Below are 17,094 nucleotides of genomic sequence, written 5' to 3' on the forward strand. Positions count from 1 at the left end.
TAAAAAGGATGAGGCGAGGTATGCCTGGCTTCAGGAAAACCCAGTCCTTTGAACGTCTGTATTTAAAGTATCATTGTCACCATCAGGAACATTTACTTCAGAACACATTTATTTATCTTGTAAGGAAAATTTTAGCTAAACAAGATATGCCTATAGAGTATTTTGGCCTTACAAATAATTTATTTATCACGATGCCCTGTGAGAGGTACAAGGCTTGGTCTTCCCATTTTATCAATGTGAAAGCTGGAACTTGAGTTCATGTCCTGGCTCTACCATTTAATAGCTGTGTGCCCTTGGGAAACTTACCGAACTTCTCTGAATCTCATTTCCCTCACTTGTTAAAGGGAATAACATGCCTACCTCACCAGGTTGCTGTGAGAATTCAATGAATGTATGTAACAGATTCTTATTCTATACAATTTTCTTCTCCTTTTTCAAGGGTATACAAAAAGATAGGGCAAAGTTGATCTAGAACCCAAGTCTAGACTGTCAGTCCTGCCCACTCACTGCCTCGGTGCTTGCTCCCGGCTACCATGGCAGCAATTTGCCTCCTCCCTGCATGCTTGGCCTGTACCCCCACCCCTGCCACACCAGGTGAATTTGATTTTGTTGTCTGGAGTAACACAGCTGATGAATGGCAGTATGAGCACAGATACCCAGGGCTCCTTGTCGCCTCTTGCTGTCCTGAGTTGCTCTCAGCAAAGGTAACAGTGTGATAGAGGATGCTTAGACAAAAACAAATTAATATGGACTAAACGGGAGTCAGGAGGTCATCTGCTTCAGAGATCTGCCAGTAGTTGCATCTGTATGAGGTAACAAAATTCATTTATTTTGTTGCAAGACAGGATATGATTGCTTTGGCAGTAGCTTACGAATCACATTTGACTTACGGTCTGGTAAAGAATAGCACCCATTTTTCAAGCATGGCTGTGTGCCAGTCATTGTGCTAAATATTTTACTTACATTTTGCCAGTTCTTATAACAGCTCCACAGGATAGGCAGCTAGTGTTCCAGTTTTATAGATGAGAAAACTGAGGTTCACAGAAAAATAGTTTTCCTTAAGTCACGCGAATAGTCAGATTCAGAGCCAGGACGCAGAACCTGCATTCCGCCTAGCTCCGCACTCCGCCATGCTGCTCCTCGGTACCAGTCTGCAGTCCTGGGTATAGCCCAGGCATGGGGCTTATTCCAAGGAATATGTGACACAGATAAGCCAGATGTGAGCCTGTACCTGTGCTGATGGAGCCCTGGAGGCTGGTGGGGAGCTGGGTTCTGAGTGAAGGGAAGGGTCCACAGCCAGAGTCAAGTCGAATTGTTCTCTGCCAGGCGCTGAAGATGGCTCTCCCCAGAGCAGGGCTCACTTCTTCCTCGCTGGGGATGCAGAGGTTAATTTGTCATACCTCAGCCCTCCGTGGCTCATAGACCAATGAACAAGGGAGAAAGGGCGACACCCACGTGGAAAGTGCTTTGGCAGAAGTGTGATCCAGGTGCCGGGGTTATTGGCCAGGGAACTCCAGGCAGGCATAGTTTTCTTTGACTGGTCTGGAGGGTGGAGGCGCTGCCATGGAGACGGGTGGCAAGGGGTGCGGCTGTGGCCAGAGGAGGCCAGACCAGCGCTGTCTAGTAGAAATAGGATGCGGGCCACGTGTATAATTGACAATGTTCTAGTGGCCACACTAAAAAGAGAAAAAGGAACAGGTGGAATTAATTTTAATGATATACTTCATTTAACTTAGTGTATTCAAAATATTATTTCAACATGTAATCAATATAAAAGTTACTGATTCTTTCCCATTCCTTTTTTTGCACTAAGTCTTTGAAATCTTGTGTGTATTTTATACTGACAGTATCTCCATCCAAACTAGCACATCCGAGGTGCTCTGGAGCCACATGTGACTCACGGCTCCCCTCTCAGCGCCAGGCTAGAAGGCCCAGGCTCCCTCTCCCTGCCCTTTCGTTTTATCCTGGCAGCAGTGCCCTCATTCATCTGTGCATCATCTCTGCCCCATCTGGTCTCTGGGCCCTCGGCCTTTCCTCTTCCTGTCCACGCTGGTCACTACCTATCTTTCTAAAGGCTAACTCTGATCCTAGTATTTCTTCTAAAGCCTTCAGCAGCTCTTCTCCATAAAGAATAAGATTCATAACCTACCTCAGCCTTTTCCTCCTGTCACTACACTTCCTAACATTGATAGGTTGTTCTAGTGTGTCCGGAGCCTTTTGACACACCTCATGTCATTTAATTCTCAGCTCTGTGAAATAGGTAAGCAGGGCCGGATGTCCACCTTTTAGATGGAGAAACTGAGACTCAGAGAATTTAAGAGAGTTTCCTAAGGTCCAGCTGGTTGTATGGCAGAACCAGGATGGGAACACGCATCTTGTCAGTTTCATCTCTTCCTTACTTGTCTCTCCTGACCCTCCCCACTGTTCTCCCCTGTGTTGTATTGACAGCCTCCCCATAGTTGCTGTGTCCTCTGCCTCCTTCGGGGCCTCTACTTAGGCTGTTTGCTCCCCTTAGAATGTCCACAGCAGAACTTCCTGTCGGAATTCTGCCCTTCCTCCCAGGCTGGTTAAAGTTGGCCTCTCTTCTGATCCTTCCTCGGCCACCCCCACTTCATAGTTACCAACACACTTTAACATGCATTTTCTTATTTAGTGGATGCTTCACAGCTTTTGAACAGAATTGCATTCTAGAAATCTGAATGATCAAGATTTAAGGCTTTAGGAGCTTAAATAGTTCTTATATCCATCTTATGTCAAGTCCCTGCTAGTCCACGGAAAGACTAACACCTTCCTACTTCATTTAGTCTTTGTTAAAACTGTGAAATTGTAGATTTGATCCTAACATGTGCGTTGTGGAGGTCACTTAAAACTCTCTTGATGATAACTGTGTGTTTGTGGTATTTTGATGTCTCCGAAGTTCTTTGGCATATATTTTGTGATAAATATTTTTCACCACATTTATTGAATACTTGTACTGTGTCCCATGTGCTCCAGAGAATGAGCCAAGTTTATTATTAAATGGGGAAGGTAGACATGAAATGATCAGAAAGAGCACCCAACCAGTTACTATTGAGCTAGGCACTACAGAGAACTTCAGGGGACGTCCAGCCTAGGGCGGGTGCCAGAGAAGGCTTCCCTGAGGAAGAGGTGCTTCCACTGAACCCGGGTTCCCTGGTCCAGGCTGGAAGCCCCGGGGTTGAAATGCGGTGAGCAGTGGGCAGTATGGCAAGAGGTGCAGGTTCAGAATAAGCATGAGGACCTTCCAGGCCATGTGAAGGACTTGGACCATTACACAAGGACAGGGGAAACCACTGAAGGGTGGTGTATATGTTCTAATTCATCTGTAAAAGATCACTGACTGCGTGTAGAGAATGGTTGGGGTTCAGAGGAGTGGAAGCTGAGTAGACAGTTCCACTTCTCAGTTCTAGAGCTGAGAGGACAGTTGTAAGTGAGAGGTGGTCTTACACTGGCCCATGGCAGGGAGGGGCAGAAGTAGTGGATTCCAGAAGATGGTAGGTAATACCTGGGAAATGGCAGTCGATCCGATTTGAGAGGGAATAGCAACGACACCTCTCAGGTCTGGCCTAAGCAGCTGTGTGGCCCTGATTCCTCGGGAGCAGAGCTAGGCGTGGGCCAAGGAGGTTGGCTTCAGATTGAACATTTTAGCTTTGAGGCTTCCGTGAGGGTGATTTGGGTCCTCCCAATCGCTCTTTGAGGAAATGGTATCATCCACATTTGTATTGAGGCCCTGAGGTGTGGAGAGGGCACCTGACATGCCTAGGACCACATACCCAGGAGAGAGCTGAGCCTGAGCTTGAGCCCGTATTTTACTCCTAAAGCTGTGCTTTCCAAGCCCTACCATGTGGGCCGTATGCCAAATATTAAATGTTGACCCAAGCTAGCCAAACCTCTGCCTGCCTCCTCCACACATCTGTGTGCTCTGATGGCAAACACGTCCTCAAATCTCTTGTTCTCTAAGAGACCTTCATGGAAGTAGAAAGGGGAGCTTTCCTGGCCCTGCCCTGCCTAGAATTAGAACAGGCCAGGAGTCGTCCCCACCTTCCCGTTTCTTGTTCACTCATTCCTGTCCTGTTCCCCTCCCCGCTGACACCCAGCATAGGCCACCCAGTGTGGACCTGGCAAAGACTTCAGAAAACACAACAAAGCCTTTTGTATCGGACTTTACACTTTCAGAGGAGTTAACAAACATTACCTCTTTGATCCTCCCATCAGTACGGAGAGAAAGGATGGACACACATGCTCCTTTCGCAGAGGAATAAAGCAGCCGCCCACCATGCACCAGGCATTGTGCTGGAGCCGGGCTGGTGACAGAAGGATGAGTAAGGTGCTGCCTTTTTCCCATGGAGTTTAAGGTCTAATTGGGAAAACAGATGACAGTCTCAAAAGTTAAGGGACTTGTTTTGAGAGTTCCCCAAAGTTATGGTCTCCTGAATAAGGAATCACAAATAAAAATAGATTCCACAGCACACACCTGCTAAAGTAGATCCCAGGTTGGAGACTCTGGTGATTCATAGGCTGTTTCACAGCTAGTAAGTGATCCGATTGAGATGTGAGCCTTCTGGCGACGCTGCTGGAGACTTTCCCACTCCGTTTGTCAGGGCCCTGGCTTCGCCGACGAAGGAACTGACAACCTGCAGAAGTCAAGTGGGCGGTGGCCCAGGGGCCCCCAGAGAGTTGGAGACAGAACTGGGATTAGCACCTGAATTTCCCTGATTGCCAAACCCAGCCCTGTTTTTCAACACTGTCTAAAGTTGTTAACTGCACTCTGGTTCTGACTGAAACTGCTTTTATATGGTCTGTACCCTTTTTTCTTTGTCTTCAAACATGTAAGCTCTTGGGGAGCCATTATGTCATTCTTTCAGCAAGGGTTGTTTGCAAACAGGCCTCTTCCCTTTACTGTAGAGCAGGCCTAGGAGGCTGTTTGCCAGCCTCAGACTCTGGGGAAAATTAGACCTAGAGGCAGAATCCTTGGAAAGATAGGGTGCCAGGAGGCTGCTTAAAGCTCCACCCTGGTAGATAAGGGAAACCAGACCGTATAAGATCAGTTCAGGGTTCAGTGAGTGTGGACGTTTATCTAGCACTAAGGTCCTGGCAAGGTAGCTCTTTCCTGGGCAGTTGGGTTTTGATTCTAGAACTCCTGCTTTATCCATTACAGGAAGCAGTCACACCTCTACTCTGCTGCTCCTGGCTTTGGGAAGGGGCTCAGAAATACTACTTTGCCCAGACTGAAGACGCAGCCTATGTACAGTGTGCTTTTTCATATTTATATATATAATCTATCATGTGTGTTATATATCTTTAAATACATATATAACATATATTATGTGTCTCGTTTATATCATGTTATATAATATGTGCTTGTGTGAGAGTATGTATAATATTTATGTATATCTGTTGTGTGTATGACTATGTATGTATGTAAAAAAGAAAATAGGAGAGGTGGTCCAGTAGAAACCAGTTAGAGCTACATATGGCCATAGGTCACATAACTTCTTATTTATGCACAGCTTAAGTCCACTTACTTAACCTCTCTGTTCACTCATCTGAAAATGGGGGTAAACTACCTATCTCACCAGGCTTTTGTGATGATTAAATGAGGTACTATTTTGCCAGATGTTGAGCACAGTGCTGGTAGGTGGCAAAAACTTCATAACTGTCATCACAGAACAGGGATATTCCATGCCTGTTCCTCATTTACAAATTGGCTATGGGACCAGGAACTTCTTGATGAGGGGGCTGATACCACCCATCTTCAACCAGTTGTCACCAGAAGAGACTGTAAGCACAGTGGTGCCAAAACTCCTGCCTTTTCAAAGAAACCAGAGATCTGTGTTTTTTTAATGTGAAATTGCCTGACTTTCAATTTCTAATTAATAATGTTAAAATATATACACGTTCACACACAAGCATACCACAGGCCAGCAAAACAGCTGTCTGGACTGGTTACCAGTTTCCAACACTGCTATCTGGAAGGTCACACCAGGCCTTTCCTTGCTTTATCCTGCGTGCTCTAGGCTCGGATGAGGAGGGCGTGTAAGGCGAGCCCTTACTGAGTGCCTGTTCTGTGCCTGGTGCGTGTAAGGCGAGCACTTAGTGCCTGTTCCGTGCCTGGTGCTGCTCACAGCAGGCGGGGAAGTGCGTGCTGTGAGCTCTGCCCCCTAGCGGAGAGGCAGGACTCAGGCACTAGGTGAGGGAGCGATGTGGGAGGGAACGTGGGTGTCAGAGGGGGGCCCATTGTGCAGAAAGGGATGAGGAAATGGAAGATTCCTGGGAACTGATACGGAATTACATTGAGGCCATATTAAATGAAAAAAGCAAAATGTTAAAGCTGTAGGATACCACCTGTCATGTAAGCAAGAAAGGAAAATAAGAATATTCAAGTGTATTTGCCAGTTTTACAAGAAGAAACACAGAAAGGAAACCAAAAATGAACAAAAATGGTTACTTGGGGAGGAGTAGGGGAAGGGGTAAGGACGCTTCTGAATGTACTTTTAAAACTTCATTATGAGTTATGTTTAAAAAAATTAAAAAATTGAACAAGTAAGGCTGAAAAAAGCAAACCCTAAACATGAAGTACAAATAGAAGAAGAAACCTAAATGCATTTCAAGTTGAAAACCTGAAAAAGAATTAATTTAGAGTCACTTCGACGCACAGTACTAACTGGATTCCCTTTGCCGGAATGTGGTCTGAGGACAGCCAGGACAGGGAATGAGCAAACGGGGTCATTTGAAGAAAGCCAGAAGTCGTAGCTTCCAGTTTTCCGTCTTGTCTGGCTTATAAATGAAGTAATGGGGAAGAGAGGAAGAGAGCATCCCAGAAGGAGGAACCGAGTGGGCAAAGATAGAAGCCAGAAACCACAGCAGGTGAAGGGAGAAAGTAGACAGCAGGGACCGGAATAGGATGGGGCCGCCATTGATTCAGGCACAGGGCGTCGCTCAGCACCACCCATTGACCACACAGCCCACCTGAGGAGTACTGCGGACCGGGGAGCTCGCAGCTCCCTTAGGTGCTCGCACCGCAGTGAGGATGCTGGGGGCTGTGGGAGACATGGGGGGCGCTGACCGCACCGGCAGTGCTTGCTGTCGACGCCACGGCTAATAGCCTAGCTTGAAGACAAGACCACCTCCCCTCCAGGACAGTAGGGAAGCTCGGAAAGGTTTTTTTTTTTTTTTTTTTGCTCAGAAAGGTTTTAAGCAGCAAAATGACAAGGGTAAATTGTCATCTTAGTAAAATCACTGCTGCGTTGAGGCCAGTTTAAACCCCTGGGTCTTTCTTAGCGCAGTTGTGGTTTTTCTTTTGAACCAACCATGTCCAGTGTCCTGTCTGGTCTATGTCCTGTTTTGTTTTTCTTTCTTCCTCCTTTCCTGCATCGCTTTCTCCTGGGCCCCATGCTCTCTTCTTTCTTGATGCCCTTCTCTGATCCAAAGATCAGCCAGTAAAAAGCAGTCTCACCTGTCCAGGTAAGGGTGTCAGGGTGAGGGGGAAGAAGACCCCTCCCCTTTTCAGGTTGAGAGCTCTCTATTTGTGTTGGAGCATATGTATTTGAGTAGATGCCACCTTTACATGATTCGGAATTTAAAGGGTACAAATGAGAATATAATGAAAAGCTTCTAACTCTATGCCTGTGCCCTACACACCCAGTTTCCTTCCTGTACTTAGAGGCAGCCTATGGTATGATTGTTTTGTGCCCTTCCGGAGATAGTGTAGATATTTTAGGCATATGTAAACAAATATATAAACAAATAATTTCCTTTTCCTCTTTCACCCACTTCTTCCCATCCACATTATCCTGCATCTTGCTTTTTTCACCCCACATGTCCTAGATACCATCCCTTATGGTACATAAAGAGCTTCCTCGTTCTTTTCTGCGGCTGAATAGTGTGTCTTTATATTGATATACTATAATTTATTTAACCAGTCAGCCACTGGGAGCATTTAGACTTAGATTCTTTCCAGGGTTTTGCTTCTGCAAGCAGTGCTTCTGTGAATAACCTTCCACATAGTCATCTGCTATGGGTGTGGATAGGAGCCCCCCTCCTTGGAAGGGCAGGACTGTTCAGAAGGAACTGGAGACGTGTACACTTCTCCAGAAAGGAGCATAGCAGAGGTTGGAGCTTCTGTTACTGCAGGGGTCCTGTTAAGGAGAAGTCAAGCATTGGTGCAGTAGCCTGCAGTACCGTGACGTTTTAGGGTCTTACTGGTCCCTAAACAAGGTGCCTCAGGCTGGCTATAGGAATGGGGCTGAATGTGGGGTTGGAATATTACCTCCAAACAGACCAGATTCCTCTTTTCCCTTGGTACCCACAAAATATATAGAATTTGGGGGGGCTTGGGCCATTGCTGTGCCCCTCCTTTATAGAAAACTCAGAGTTGCTAGTTAGCCAACAGGTGGGTACCAAATGCCCGGTTACACTCCTAGAGATGCTGTTTCAGAGAGGGACAAAGGTTAAGCTAAGGTGGGGGCACTGTCTGCTGCGGCCACTGTGGTCCTCTGCTGCGTTCATGCAGGCCTTTCTCTGTTTTTGACCCGCCACATCCTTGCCCTTCAGTCTCCCCTTCCTTTGCAAATCATTGCCTAAAACTAACCAGCTTTTTGTTTTCTTCCTGTCTTTTTCTTGCATTCATTTCCTCGGCTGCTCCGTTCTGTTCCATCAGCCCCATTGCAGCCTGGTAAGACCAACAAGTATGTGTAATTGTGCACATCCCGTTCTTGCTGTTGTCTCTTTGTCTCCTGACTCCAGGAAGGGCTATTGCCTTTCATGCCTCTTGATATTGCCCTGCCAGCCTAGGATCACAGATAGGTGGTACTGGTATTGCCAGTGGTGTAGACATGGCTAATCTCCCACCAGATTAGCAGGTTATAGGGTGAGAGGGTTGGTCTGACGGTACCCAAGGCTCTGGGCCCCTGTTGACAGAGCTTCCTCCACTCCATGGCTGGTCCCTCCTGGCCCAGCTAACTGATGTGCTCCTCTTACTCCTCCAGGTTGAGTAGCCTGTCCTTGGGAGATTCGGCACCCGATCGCAAGTCCCCTTCCCACCACCGCCAACCCTCTGACACCTCTGAGACAGCAGGTAACCTTCTCCTTGGGGCATTAACACAGCATAGACAGGTCCATATACCCCAGATGTAAAACGACTTAGCTGTTACATTGCACATAATTTGTGCTAGACATTGTGTTACGTGTTTTATATAAATTGCCTCATAGAGTCCTTATATCAACTGTAGAAAGTAGATTTTGTTATTCCTATTTTACAGATGAGGAAGCTGAGGCACAGAAGGATTAAAAATCTTGTCCCAGTGCACAGTCTTGTAAGGGACAGAATCAGGAACCTGAAGCCAGTTGGGTTTTACTTCTAGAACTCATGCTTTATCCAATACAGGAGGCAGTCTCACACCTGAGGGTATCTAGGACACACAGGAATGGAGACAATTGGGAATTACATCTCTCTTTCTTTTTTTTCCTGTGTTCTATATATGGATGTACATGTGGAAAAGGAGGTTTTCTTTTGTCACTTATCCTTCCCTGGATTTGGCGATCCAGGGTCACCCCATGTGAGTTATCCAGTCTGCAGAATCAACCAGCACTGGGGTGCCACCTGCTGCATTCATTGAACGTAATTTGACAGAATACTCCCAGCCTCACTTGGGCTTCAGTCCAGGGCTGCTTCTCTCTGATACTGGTCTTCAGCTGGACTCAGCCCTGCCCCTTCTTGGGTCAGTCCCACCCAGACAGACCTAAAGAGAGAGACCATGTACAAGAGAGACAGACACCTCAGTACCTCGGAGAAGGGTGATTTTGGCATGGATACAAAGTAGTAGGTAACTGGTTTTTGTTGGTCCCCGAGGGACACATGTCATTATGATAGTCTGTTTGGACAGGATAAATCTGGGAAACCCGGTTAGTCTGGAAAGACTTTCGAGAGAAGGAAAGCCCTGGGCTTTTCACGGCTGGTCCTGGCTTGTCTGCACTAAGCTTCCAGTGACAGCGCCCACCTAACCCCCTTTCTCTTTCTCCCTCTTACCAGGTCTTGTTCAGCGCTGTGTCATCATCCAAAAGGACCAGCATGGCTTCGGTTTCACAGTCAGCGGGGATCGCATCGTCCTGGTGCAGTCCGTGCGGCCTGGTGAGGGTTGCATCCTGCCCGCCTGCAGTGGTCTGTTCTTACATTGCAGCCATGCATGGGACAGTACTGCATGCCTTGGAGAGTGGGCATGTGCTTTCTCTGGAGGCCTGGGAAGTTCTGGGCATGAAAGAATGACTCTAGAACGGATTGCCAGGGGTGTCTGGGCAGGTCTCCACAGTGCTAAGCCACGAGGCAGAATTTCTAGGGATCATACTTCTTGTTTGTTTGCTTCCCCGCTGGGAAGTATAAAAATGGCAGAATAGTTCTCAGGTCACCAGGCAAATGCCTGATTGCCCTCCAAGAGAGCCTCAGGTGTCCAAGAGATCCAAAGATGCTCTGGAGGAATCAACAACCTGCTTTTGTCCTACCTGTCTTCACGTGGCCTTGCTCAGTGCTCAGACGGTCCCTATTCTGCAGCAGTTGTCAGTTTGAGACAGACACACCAGCCCAAAGGAACATCTACATTCGCGGATACAATTAACATGAAATAACAAGTTAACAAAAGCTAAATGACATGTGTTGGACAACACATGGGAAGAAATGGCGTTTGGGGTAGTTGTCGTTCAAGGCATAGTCATTTCCCTTCTGATCAGTTGCAGAGCCTTCTTAGAAGATAGAGGATTTTAGGAGTAGTTTGAAAAATGGAAATGAAAGCACTTGGGCAGGATAGGAATTTGCGGGAAAGGGAGTAAAGAGTGGGAGGGCATCATGAGCAAATGATCAAGTAATGAATTATGTATGAAAGAGCTTCAGGTATTTTGAAACACTGTCATATGCTGGGTGGTAGGGTCATTGCTGTGAGGTGGCCCGGGCTGAAGCAGACAGTCAGGAAGGAGATGGGAGTGGGGAGAGTTTAAAACAGGTGCCCCTAAAAAGAGCGAACTTCAGTGTAGCCAGTGGAACTGGGCTTGGTGACATGGAGCATCAGAGATTCGGCTTGAAGAGTACAAGGGAAGAGGTAGGAACAGGCTGGCATGTCACACTAGATACAGCACAAAATGGGGAGAACAATATACTTTAAGTAGTTCTGGAGAAACATTTGGGAAAGGTTGAAAAGAGAATTTCATACTTAGGACCAAAGGGAGTTATATGAATCATTCAGGGATCTTTATAATTACATTTTCTCATGGGAGTCAACTTTTATCAGTGGTAGGTTTGTCTTTCGTGTCCTAGGGTAGAGCTGTGAAAAGATACTTTTATTCTTTGCTTCCTTTATTCGCTCAAGGTTCCTAGACTAGGTTGAGACAGAAGCTGGTGGGCTGCCAACGCCTGCACGTAGTGTGGTCTGCCTGCTGCAGACGGTAGGAGGGCCCCTCAGTGAGGTGCAGGGTCGGTCTCCTTCACTTTCTCCTCCTTTAGGCCTGAGCAGACTCAGACCCAGAGAGGAAACAACAAAGGGTGGCCTGTGGTAAAATAGGAGCTTTGAGAAGTGTGTGTCTGTATGTGTCTTTGGGGAGGAGGAGAGAATGGACTGGCATTGAAATCACAAGAGTGACAAAGCGGTGCTTTACCATCTTTCCCAAGTATTGGGTTTCTCTAGTTCACTGTTTCTCAGAGCATGGTCTGTGTTCTGCCGCATCGGCGTCACCAGGACCCAGGACAATTGAAGTCCTCATTCCTGAGCCCGACCCTGAAGAGCTGAATCACTTTCTGGCAAGGAGGGCAAAAAACACAGTCTGTAACCCATTCCCCTGGTGACCCTCAGGTTCACTGAAGCCTGAGAGCTCCTGCTCTGACTCCTTTACTATGAAGAGTTGGGTTTTTTTTGATCGCTAAATTATTAGAAGTCATCTCGTGTGTTCCATACATTCAGGCAGGATCGCGCTTTCCTCTCCACCTTTAGTTTCTGGATGACTGTTTAAGAGAAAGTTCCCAGCTACGTGCAAGTGCTCTTCCATAAATAGCGTACTTCAGATGAGGGTGGTCTTGAGGCCCAATATTGAAAAGCTGAATTTGAATGTAGTCATCACTGTAATCGCTCTTTTTAGGCTAGAAACATCTAGATGTGCCTTGTGGGAGTTGTGTTTTGATCAGATGAATGCAGCTTACAGATTTAATGATCATCTTGGGACAGATTTACAAAAAACATAATTTTTATGCTTCTCATTAACTTGTTTCAGCTTTAGTGGTTCTTATGCTTCCTGGATATAGATTAAACTGAAACTCTTAAGTCATTTAAACTGCACCGTGGTCAGAACCACCAGAGCCACCAGCTGAGTGACAGCCTAAAAAGGCTGAGAGCGCCCTCTGAGCTCCTCTCAGCTGCAATCAGAAGCTCTTACTCTGGTCCCTTTTACAGTGAGGAACTGCAGGTAGCCTAAAACAACTTCTCAATGGAAAATAAAACAGTTATTATTATCTTTAATGATATGAGTTGCCAGAATAGCTTTGTGAACCTCTCAGGGCTTCGGAACCACGGTTTGAAAACTCTTGCTTTAATCCCTTCCTCCATAGTCCTCTTAATAATTATTATTATGTTAACAATTATACTTAATACAGTAAACTCATTCTTCCCACTGGATAATAAGCAAGAACTCTGTTTGACCTCAGAACACATCAGACACATTCAGATAAAGCACACGTACTCTTCCCAGAACCCTGCCTCTCTCCCTTCCTGGCCTGGTCGTCAGAAGTCCGGCATCTGAGCTAGGTGGAGGAAAGGGCAAGTGATGTGATGTAAGCTAAGTCCACTCCAGCTTAAAGCTAATTGCGTCACTGGAGCAGCAAGGATGTACACCCAGCATTTAAGGTACTTAACACAAAGACATGAGAAGAAATTTGGGCAGGGGGCAGTGATCTGACCGAAACTCTGGTAGAGATTCAGTGACCTCTGGGGAAGATTGTTGGGCCCTGCTGACCAGGCTTTCTCCTTATAGGAGGTGCAGCCATGAAAGCCGGTGTGAAAGAGGGCGACCGGATCATCAAAGTGAGTCCCCTTCCCTCTCCACCCCTCCCCAGAGGAGACAGGGACCCAGGGTCACCTCTGGCCTCAGCCCACGCTGCACACTTCCGTTTTGATACCAGCTGTCAGTCAGCCACTGGGTTAGGGGTGGGTACCATGAGCGTGTACACAGTGGTAAAGTGGGGACTAAGATAGCTGGGTCTACAGTCTGGGCTCTTCTTGATTCTAAAGTAGCCAGGCTTCTAGAGTAGGTTTTATTATTCCCATTTCACAAATAACAAAAATAAGATAAGAGGGAGAAATTGAGACTAGTGAAGGATCCAACGTGTTTGGTAAGCTAGCCTCTATGCAATGCTGACCTGAGGACCTTGCCAGTGCTAAACTGCTATAATATGTCTGCACTGTTCATTCGGCACCTTCTTCTGCAATACAGAGTCCTAGGTGCATTAAGGAAATCTCAGAGGAGACTTCTTAGTCCTTTAGTGAGGAGGAAACACACTGGGTCAGTTGACAACTAATGATTGAAAAAGTGTATGCCAAAAAATAAATAAATGAATAAACCAACAGTTGATTGAATAAAGCTGCAGATCTTATCCCTGGAAATCTGTAGGCTAGCTGGGAAGACAGAATGCATATAGCAGGTGTGAGCAGGAACAAATTCATAATGTGAATATGAGTAAACAGGTGACCAGAGGTGGCTAAAGAGCATTGGAAAGTGGCTTCCTAAAGGAGTGGCATTTGGAACTTGTAGAAGGATCCCCTAGGTTTCCCTTCACCATTGCTCAATGACATTCCCCCAACAGGTGAATGGCACCATGGTGACCAACAGCTCACACCTGGAGGTGGTAAAGCTTATCAAATGTAAGTTGGAGAGAGCTGACCGCTACAGAAAATGGGGGAGCCGATGGGCTGGGAGGGAGGAGAAAAGAGTGGGCCTATCCACCCCGGAGCTTCCTTTGTAGATGTGTGAGACGCAGCCTGTGTCACGTGTGATTTTGGCATGGAATGATCCACTCAGACTGCCACAATTCCCTATTATTTCAAGTGGAGATACTGCTAGTTCTCATCTGACATCTTTGTTTTCACACGTATCTTCACACTCCCATTTAGACCATATCCTACTCGACCAGGTCTCATTCAAATACTGTTTGCCCCCCTCTGCCATCCGTGGACATTCTTCTTCATTTTGGGAGGAAAAGCAAAACTTCTGTTGGCTGCCAGGAAGACCCAGCAGTTACATGCGCTCGGGTTTTCAAACAGAAGCAGCAGAGGTGAAGAACAGATTAAAGGGTGCAGGGACTCTGGGGCAGGAGGGAGGCTGGAATCTGAGGGCCTGCTCTGTGTCAGGCCAGCAGCAGGCCAGCGGCTGGCACCAGCTGCAGAGGAAGCAAGGGACTGATCAGGCGGCCCCTCGGGATTATTCCCAGCTATTTGTAGGTAGGATTTTGGTGAGGTCTCTGCATGAAGAAAGGGAAGGAAGAGAGACTTGTGTTGCTGCAGGATGGGCAGGCAGGACTTACAGAAAGGGTGGGCCATGAGAAATGCGGAGGCCTTTATCTACAGGATTACAGACTTGAGAGGAGAAGGGAAAAGAACTACCCCCATGTAGCTTGAATGTCTTGTGTCTAGAGCAGAACCCCTTGAGCAAGCCTCTCTCTGTCTGTCCTCCTCCAGCTGGTGCCTATGTTGCACTGACCCTCCTGGGCTCTTCCCCCGCATCTATTGGTGTCTCCGGGCTCCAGCAGGACCCAGCCCCAGCAGGGGCCCCCCGAGTCACGCCCGTGCTCCCACCACCACCACCTCCTCCAGCTCTGCCACCGCCGCAGCGCATCACGGGGCCCAAACCGCTGCAGGTAATGGTCCTCCTGCTCCTCAACTTGCTCTCATGTCCCTTTGAAGAGCCCCCTGGTGACAGGAAGGCAGGGTAAGTTGAGGTGTGCTGGTAAGCAGAGACAAGCCAAAAGGTGAACAAAATGAGGGCCGCATTAAAGGGGTTGTTGCGTGCCTCACGTGCTCCTTCCACATAAATGCACATATTTCAGAGACATGCAGAGTTTCTTAAATGTGTGGAGGATACTCAGGAGGCCCTCGGAGAGAGTGCGTCTGGGAGAGGATGCACACACCCACACGTGGACCCAGGCTCTGTTAAAGACTGGGGCTGGGCATCCTTACAAGAGCGTGGAGTGAACCAGGGAGTAAGGGAAAGGCTTCCTGGGGAAAAAGGCTGCCCAAAGGGATGAAATACGGAAACCAGGCTGTAGGGGAAGAGTCAGGAAAGAACAAAACCAGCAGGGAGAGAACACGGGGGCCAGGGTAAACCTGTGCGAGGTGTTAGAAGAGGACAAATGCAGATAGAAAGCAAGAACAGGGTTTTCTGTTTGGAAAGAAGACTGAGCCAGCGAGTCCTGGGAGACTGGAGAGAGCAGCTTGATAGCAGAGGTGATCACAGCCAGGGCATCTAGGAGGCGGAGGAGGAGAATCCAGGTGAGATCGTGTGTTTACAGGAGAGGCCCTGAGTGTTAGGCAAAGCATGTCCTGGACCCAGGTTCCCCCCATCACCTTTCCTGCCGGGCATCAGCAGGTGGAAGGGAACAAGCTGGGGATCTAGCCCCCAACTCTCACTCCTGTCATGTTTTCCGTCCTCAGGATCCCGAATTTCAGAAACATGCCACCCAGATCCTTAGGAATATGCTGAGGCAGGAGGAAAAGGAGCTACAGGTAAGGTCAGTGCTGGGGGCAGACCGGCCATCGCCTCAGTGAAATAGCACTTGGTCAGGACGGTCTGCCCATGTGCACAACTCAACTTACAGCCCTATCTGGGCAGGAAAACCTCAAAAAGTAAGACTTCAGGACCGCTAAATAATTGTCATCCTTCAGTAGAACTTGTTACAAAAGCAGAATTTGGCTGGCTTTGTGGATAGGGTAACAGAGCTCATGGATAATACATTAGGATAATGAAGATGTAGACAAAATACAAACAGTAATGAGACAAGTAAAAGAAAATGAGGGAACGTTTGAACTGAGGAAAATCAAGTCAGTTGGACTGGATCTTGGGGGTCTCTGGGGAAGGGAAAGCAAGAGGGGAGGCCGGTGGGGGTGGGTAGGTGAGTGCCAGGCCAGGCTGATGGGGGTGGGAGGGTGGGGGTGCTGCTGACAGAGGAGATGCAGAGAGATTTCCAGGCCTGGGGAATGATGTGCATAGAAAACAAGAAGATTCCTCTCCTCGGCTGGAGAGGAATAACCAGGTTCCTGTAATCGCTGTAACTTACAGAAAGCGCCTCACTCCTTCACTTCAATTCAGCAAATTTCTGTGAGTGCCCACTGTATGGAAAACATTGTTTTCATTCCTGTGGTGTATAGAGATTTTAAAAAAACCAGGAAGTTCTTACCCTCGATATACTTAAAATCTAATGGGGAAAATTCATATTACAGTTGTAGAGAGAGCTGAAGGAACAAAGGGGTTGCAATAAGAACAAAGAGCAGTTAATCATGGGAAATGTGGGGAGAAACTTCACAGAGAGGACTGTACTTCCACTGGGCCTTCAGGAGTGGGACTTCTCTGAGCAAAAGAAATGGAGGGGAGTAGTAGTGAATGGGAACATTCCATAGGTTCGGATGGATCAGTGCTAATATGAAAATACATCCACTGGTTTAACAGGCAGTGAGTTCCTGCTGTATGGTAGGTACCATCTGTATGTTCTGGGGGATGGTACTGTTGGCAGAGAGGGGTAGATGGTGCTGGGGCAAAAGTTGGAGTGGTTACGTTTGATAAATGAGAAGATGAACCTTTCTTTCAGGAGTTTGTAATCCAGTAGGCTATCAATGGATAAAGATATACTACATCATAATGAGTATATTATATACTGACAGATGCCATAGAATGATCAATACAGTGTGATACTGGTATAAGGACAGACCTGTAGATCAATGGAATAGAATTCAGTCCGGAAATTAACCATACATCCCTGGTTAATTGACTTTTGACAAAGGTGTTAAGATAATTCAGTGGAGAAATAATAGCCTTTTTAACAAATGGTATTGGGAC

The 17,094-nt window shown here is 47.1% G+C and overlaps 1 protein-coding gene across 6 annotated transcripts in view; it reads left to right on the plus strand.

The window, feature by feature from the left end:
- Nucleotides 1-17,094, plus strand: part of ARHGEF11 (Rho guanine nucleotide exchange factor 11) — a 99,164-nt gene that overhangs the window by 45,320 nt on the left and 36,750 nt on the right. For 5 of the 6 annotated variants that reach the window (XM_037016639.2, XM_037016637.2, XM_037016634.2 and 2 more), the window contains exons 2-8: nucleotides 8,678-8,692; nucleotides 9,006-9,094; nucleotides 10,049-10,147; nucleotides 13,024-13,073; nucleotides 13,853-13,910; nucleotides 14,724-14,902; nucleotides 15,696-15,767. In XM_037016639.2, coding sequence (XP_036872534.2) covers nucleotides 8,678-8,692; nucleotides 9,006-9,094; nucleotides 10,049-10,147; nucleotides 13,024-13,073; nucleotides 13,853-13,910; nucleotides 14,724-14,902; nucleotides 15,696-15,767 — 562 coding nt within the window. The remainder of the gene's footprint in view (nucleotides 1-8,677; nucleotides 8,693-9,005; nucleotides 9,095-10,048; nucleotides 10,148-13,023; nucleotides 13,074-13,852; nucleotides 13,911-14,723; nucleotides 14,903-15,695; nucleotides 15,768-17,094) is intronic. The other variant, XM_037016635.2, reaches the window with a different exon arrangement.

This window comes from Manis javanica, chromosome 14, assembly GCF_040802235.1.
Source record: "Manis javanica isolate MJ-LG chromosome 14, MJ_LKY, whole genome shotgun sequence".
Taxonomy (NCBI): domain Eukaryota; kingdom Metazoa; phylum Chordata; class Mammalia; order Pholidota; family Manidae; genus Manis; species Manis javanica.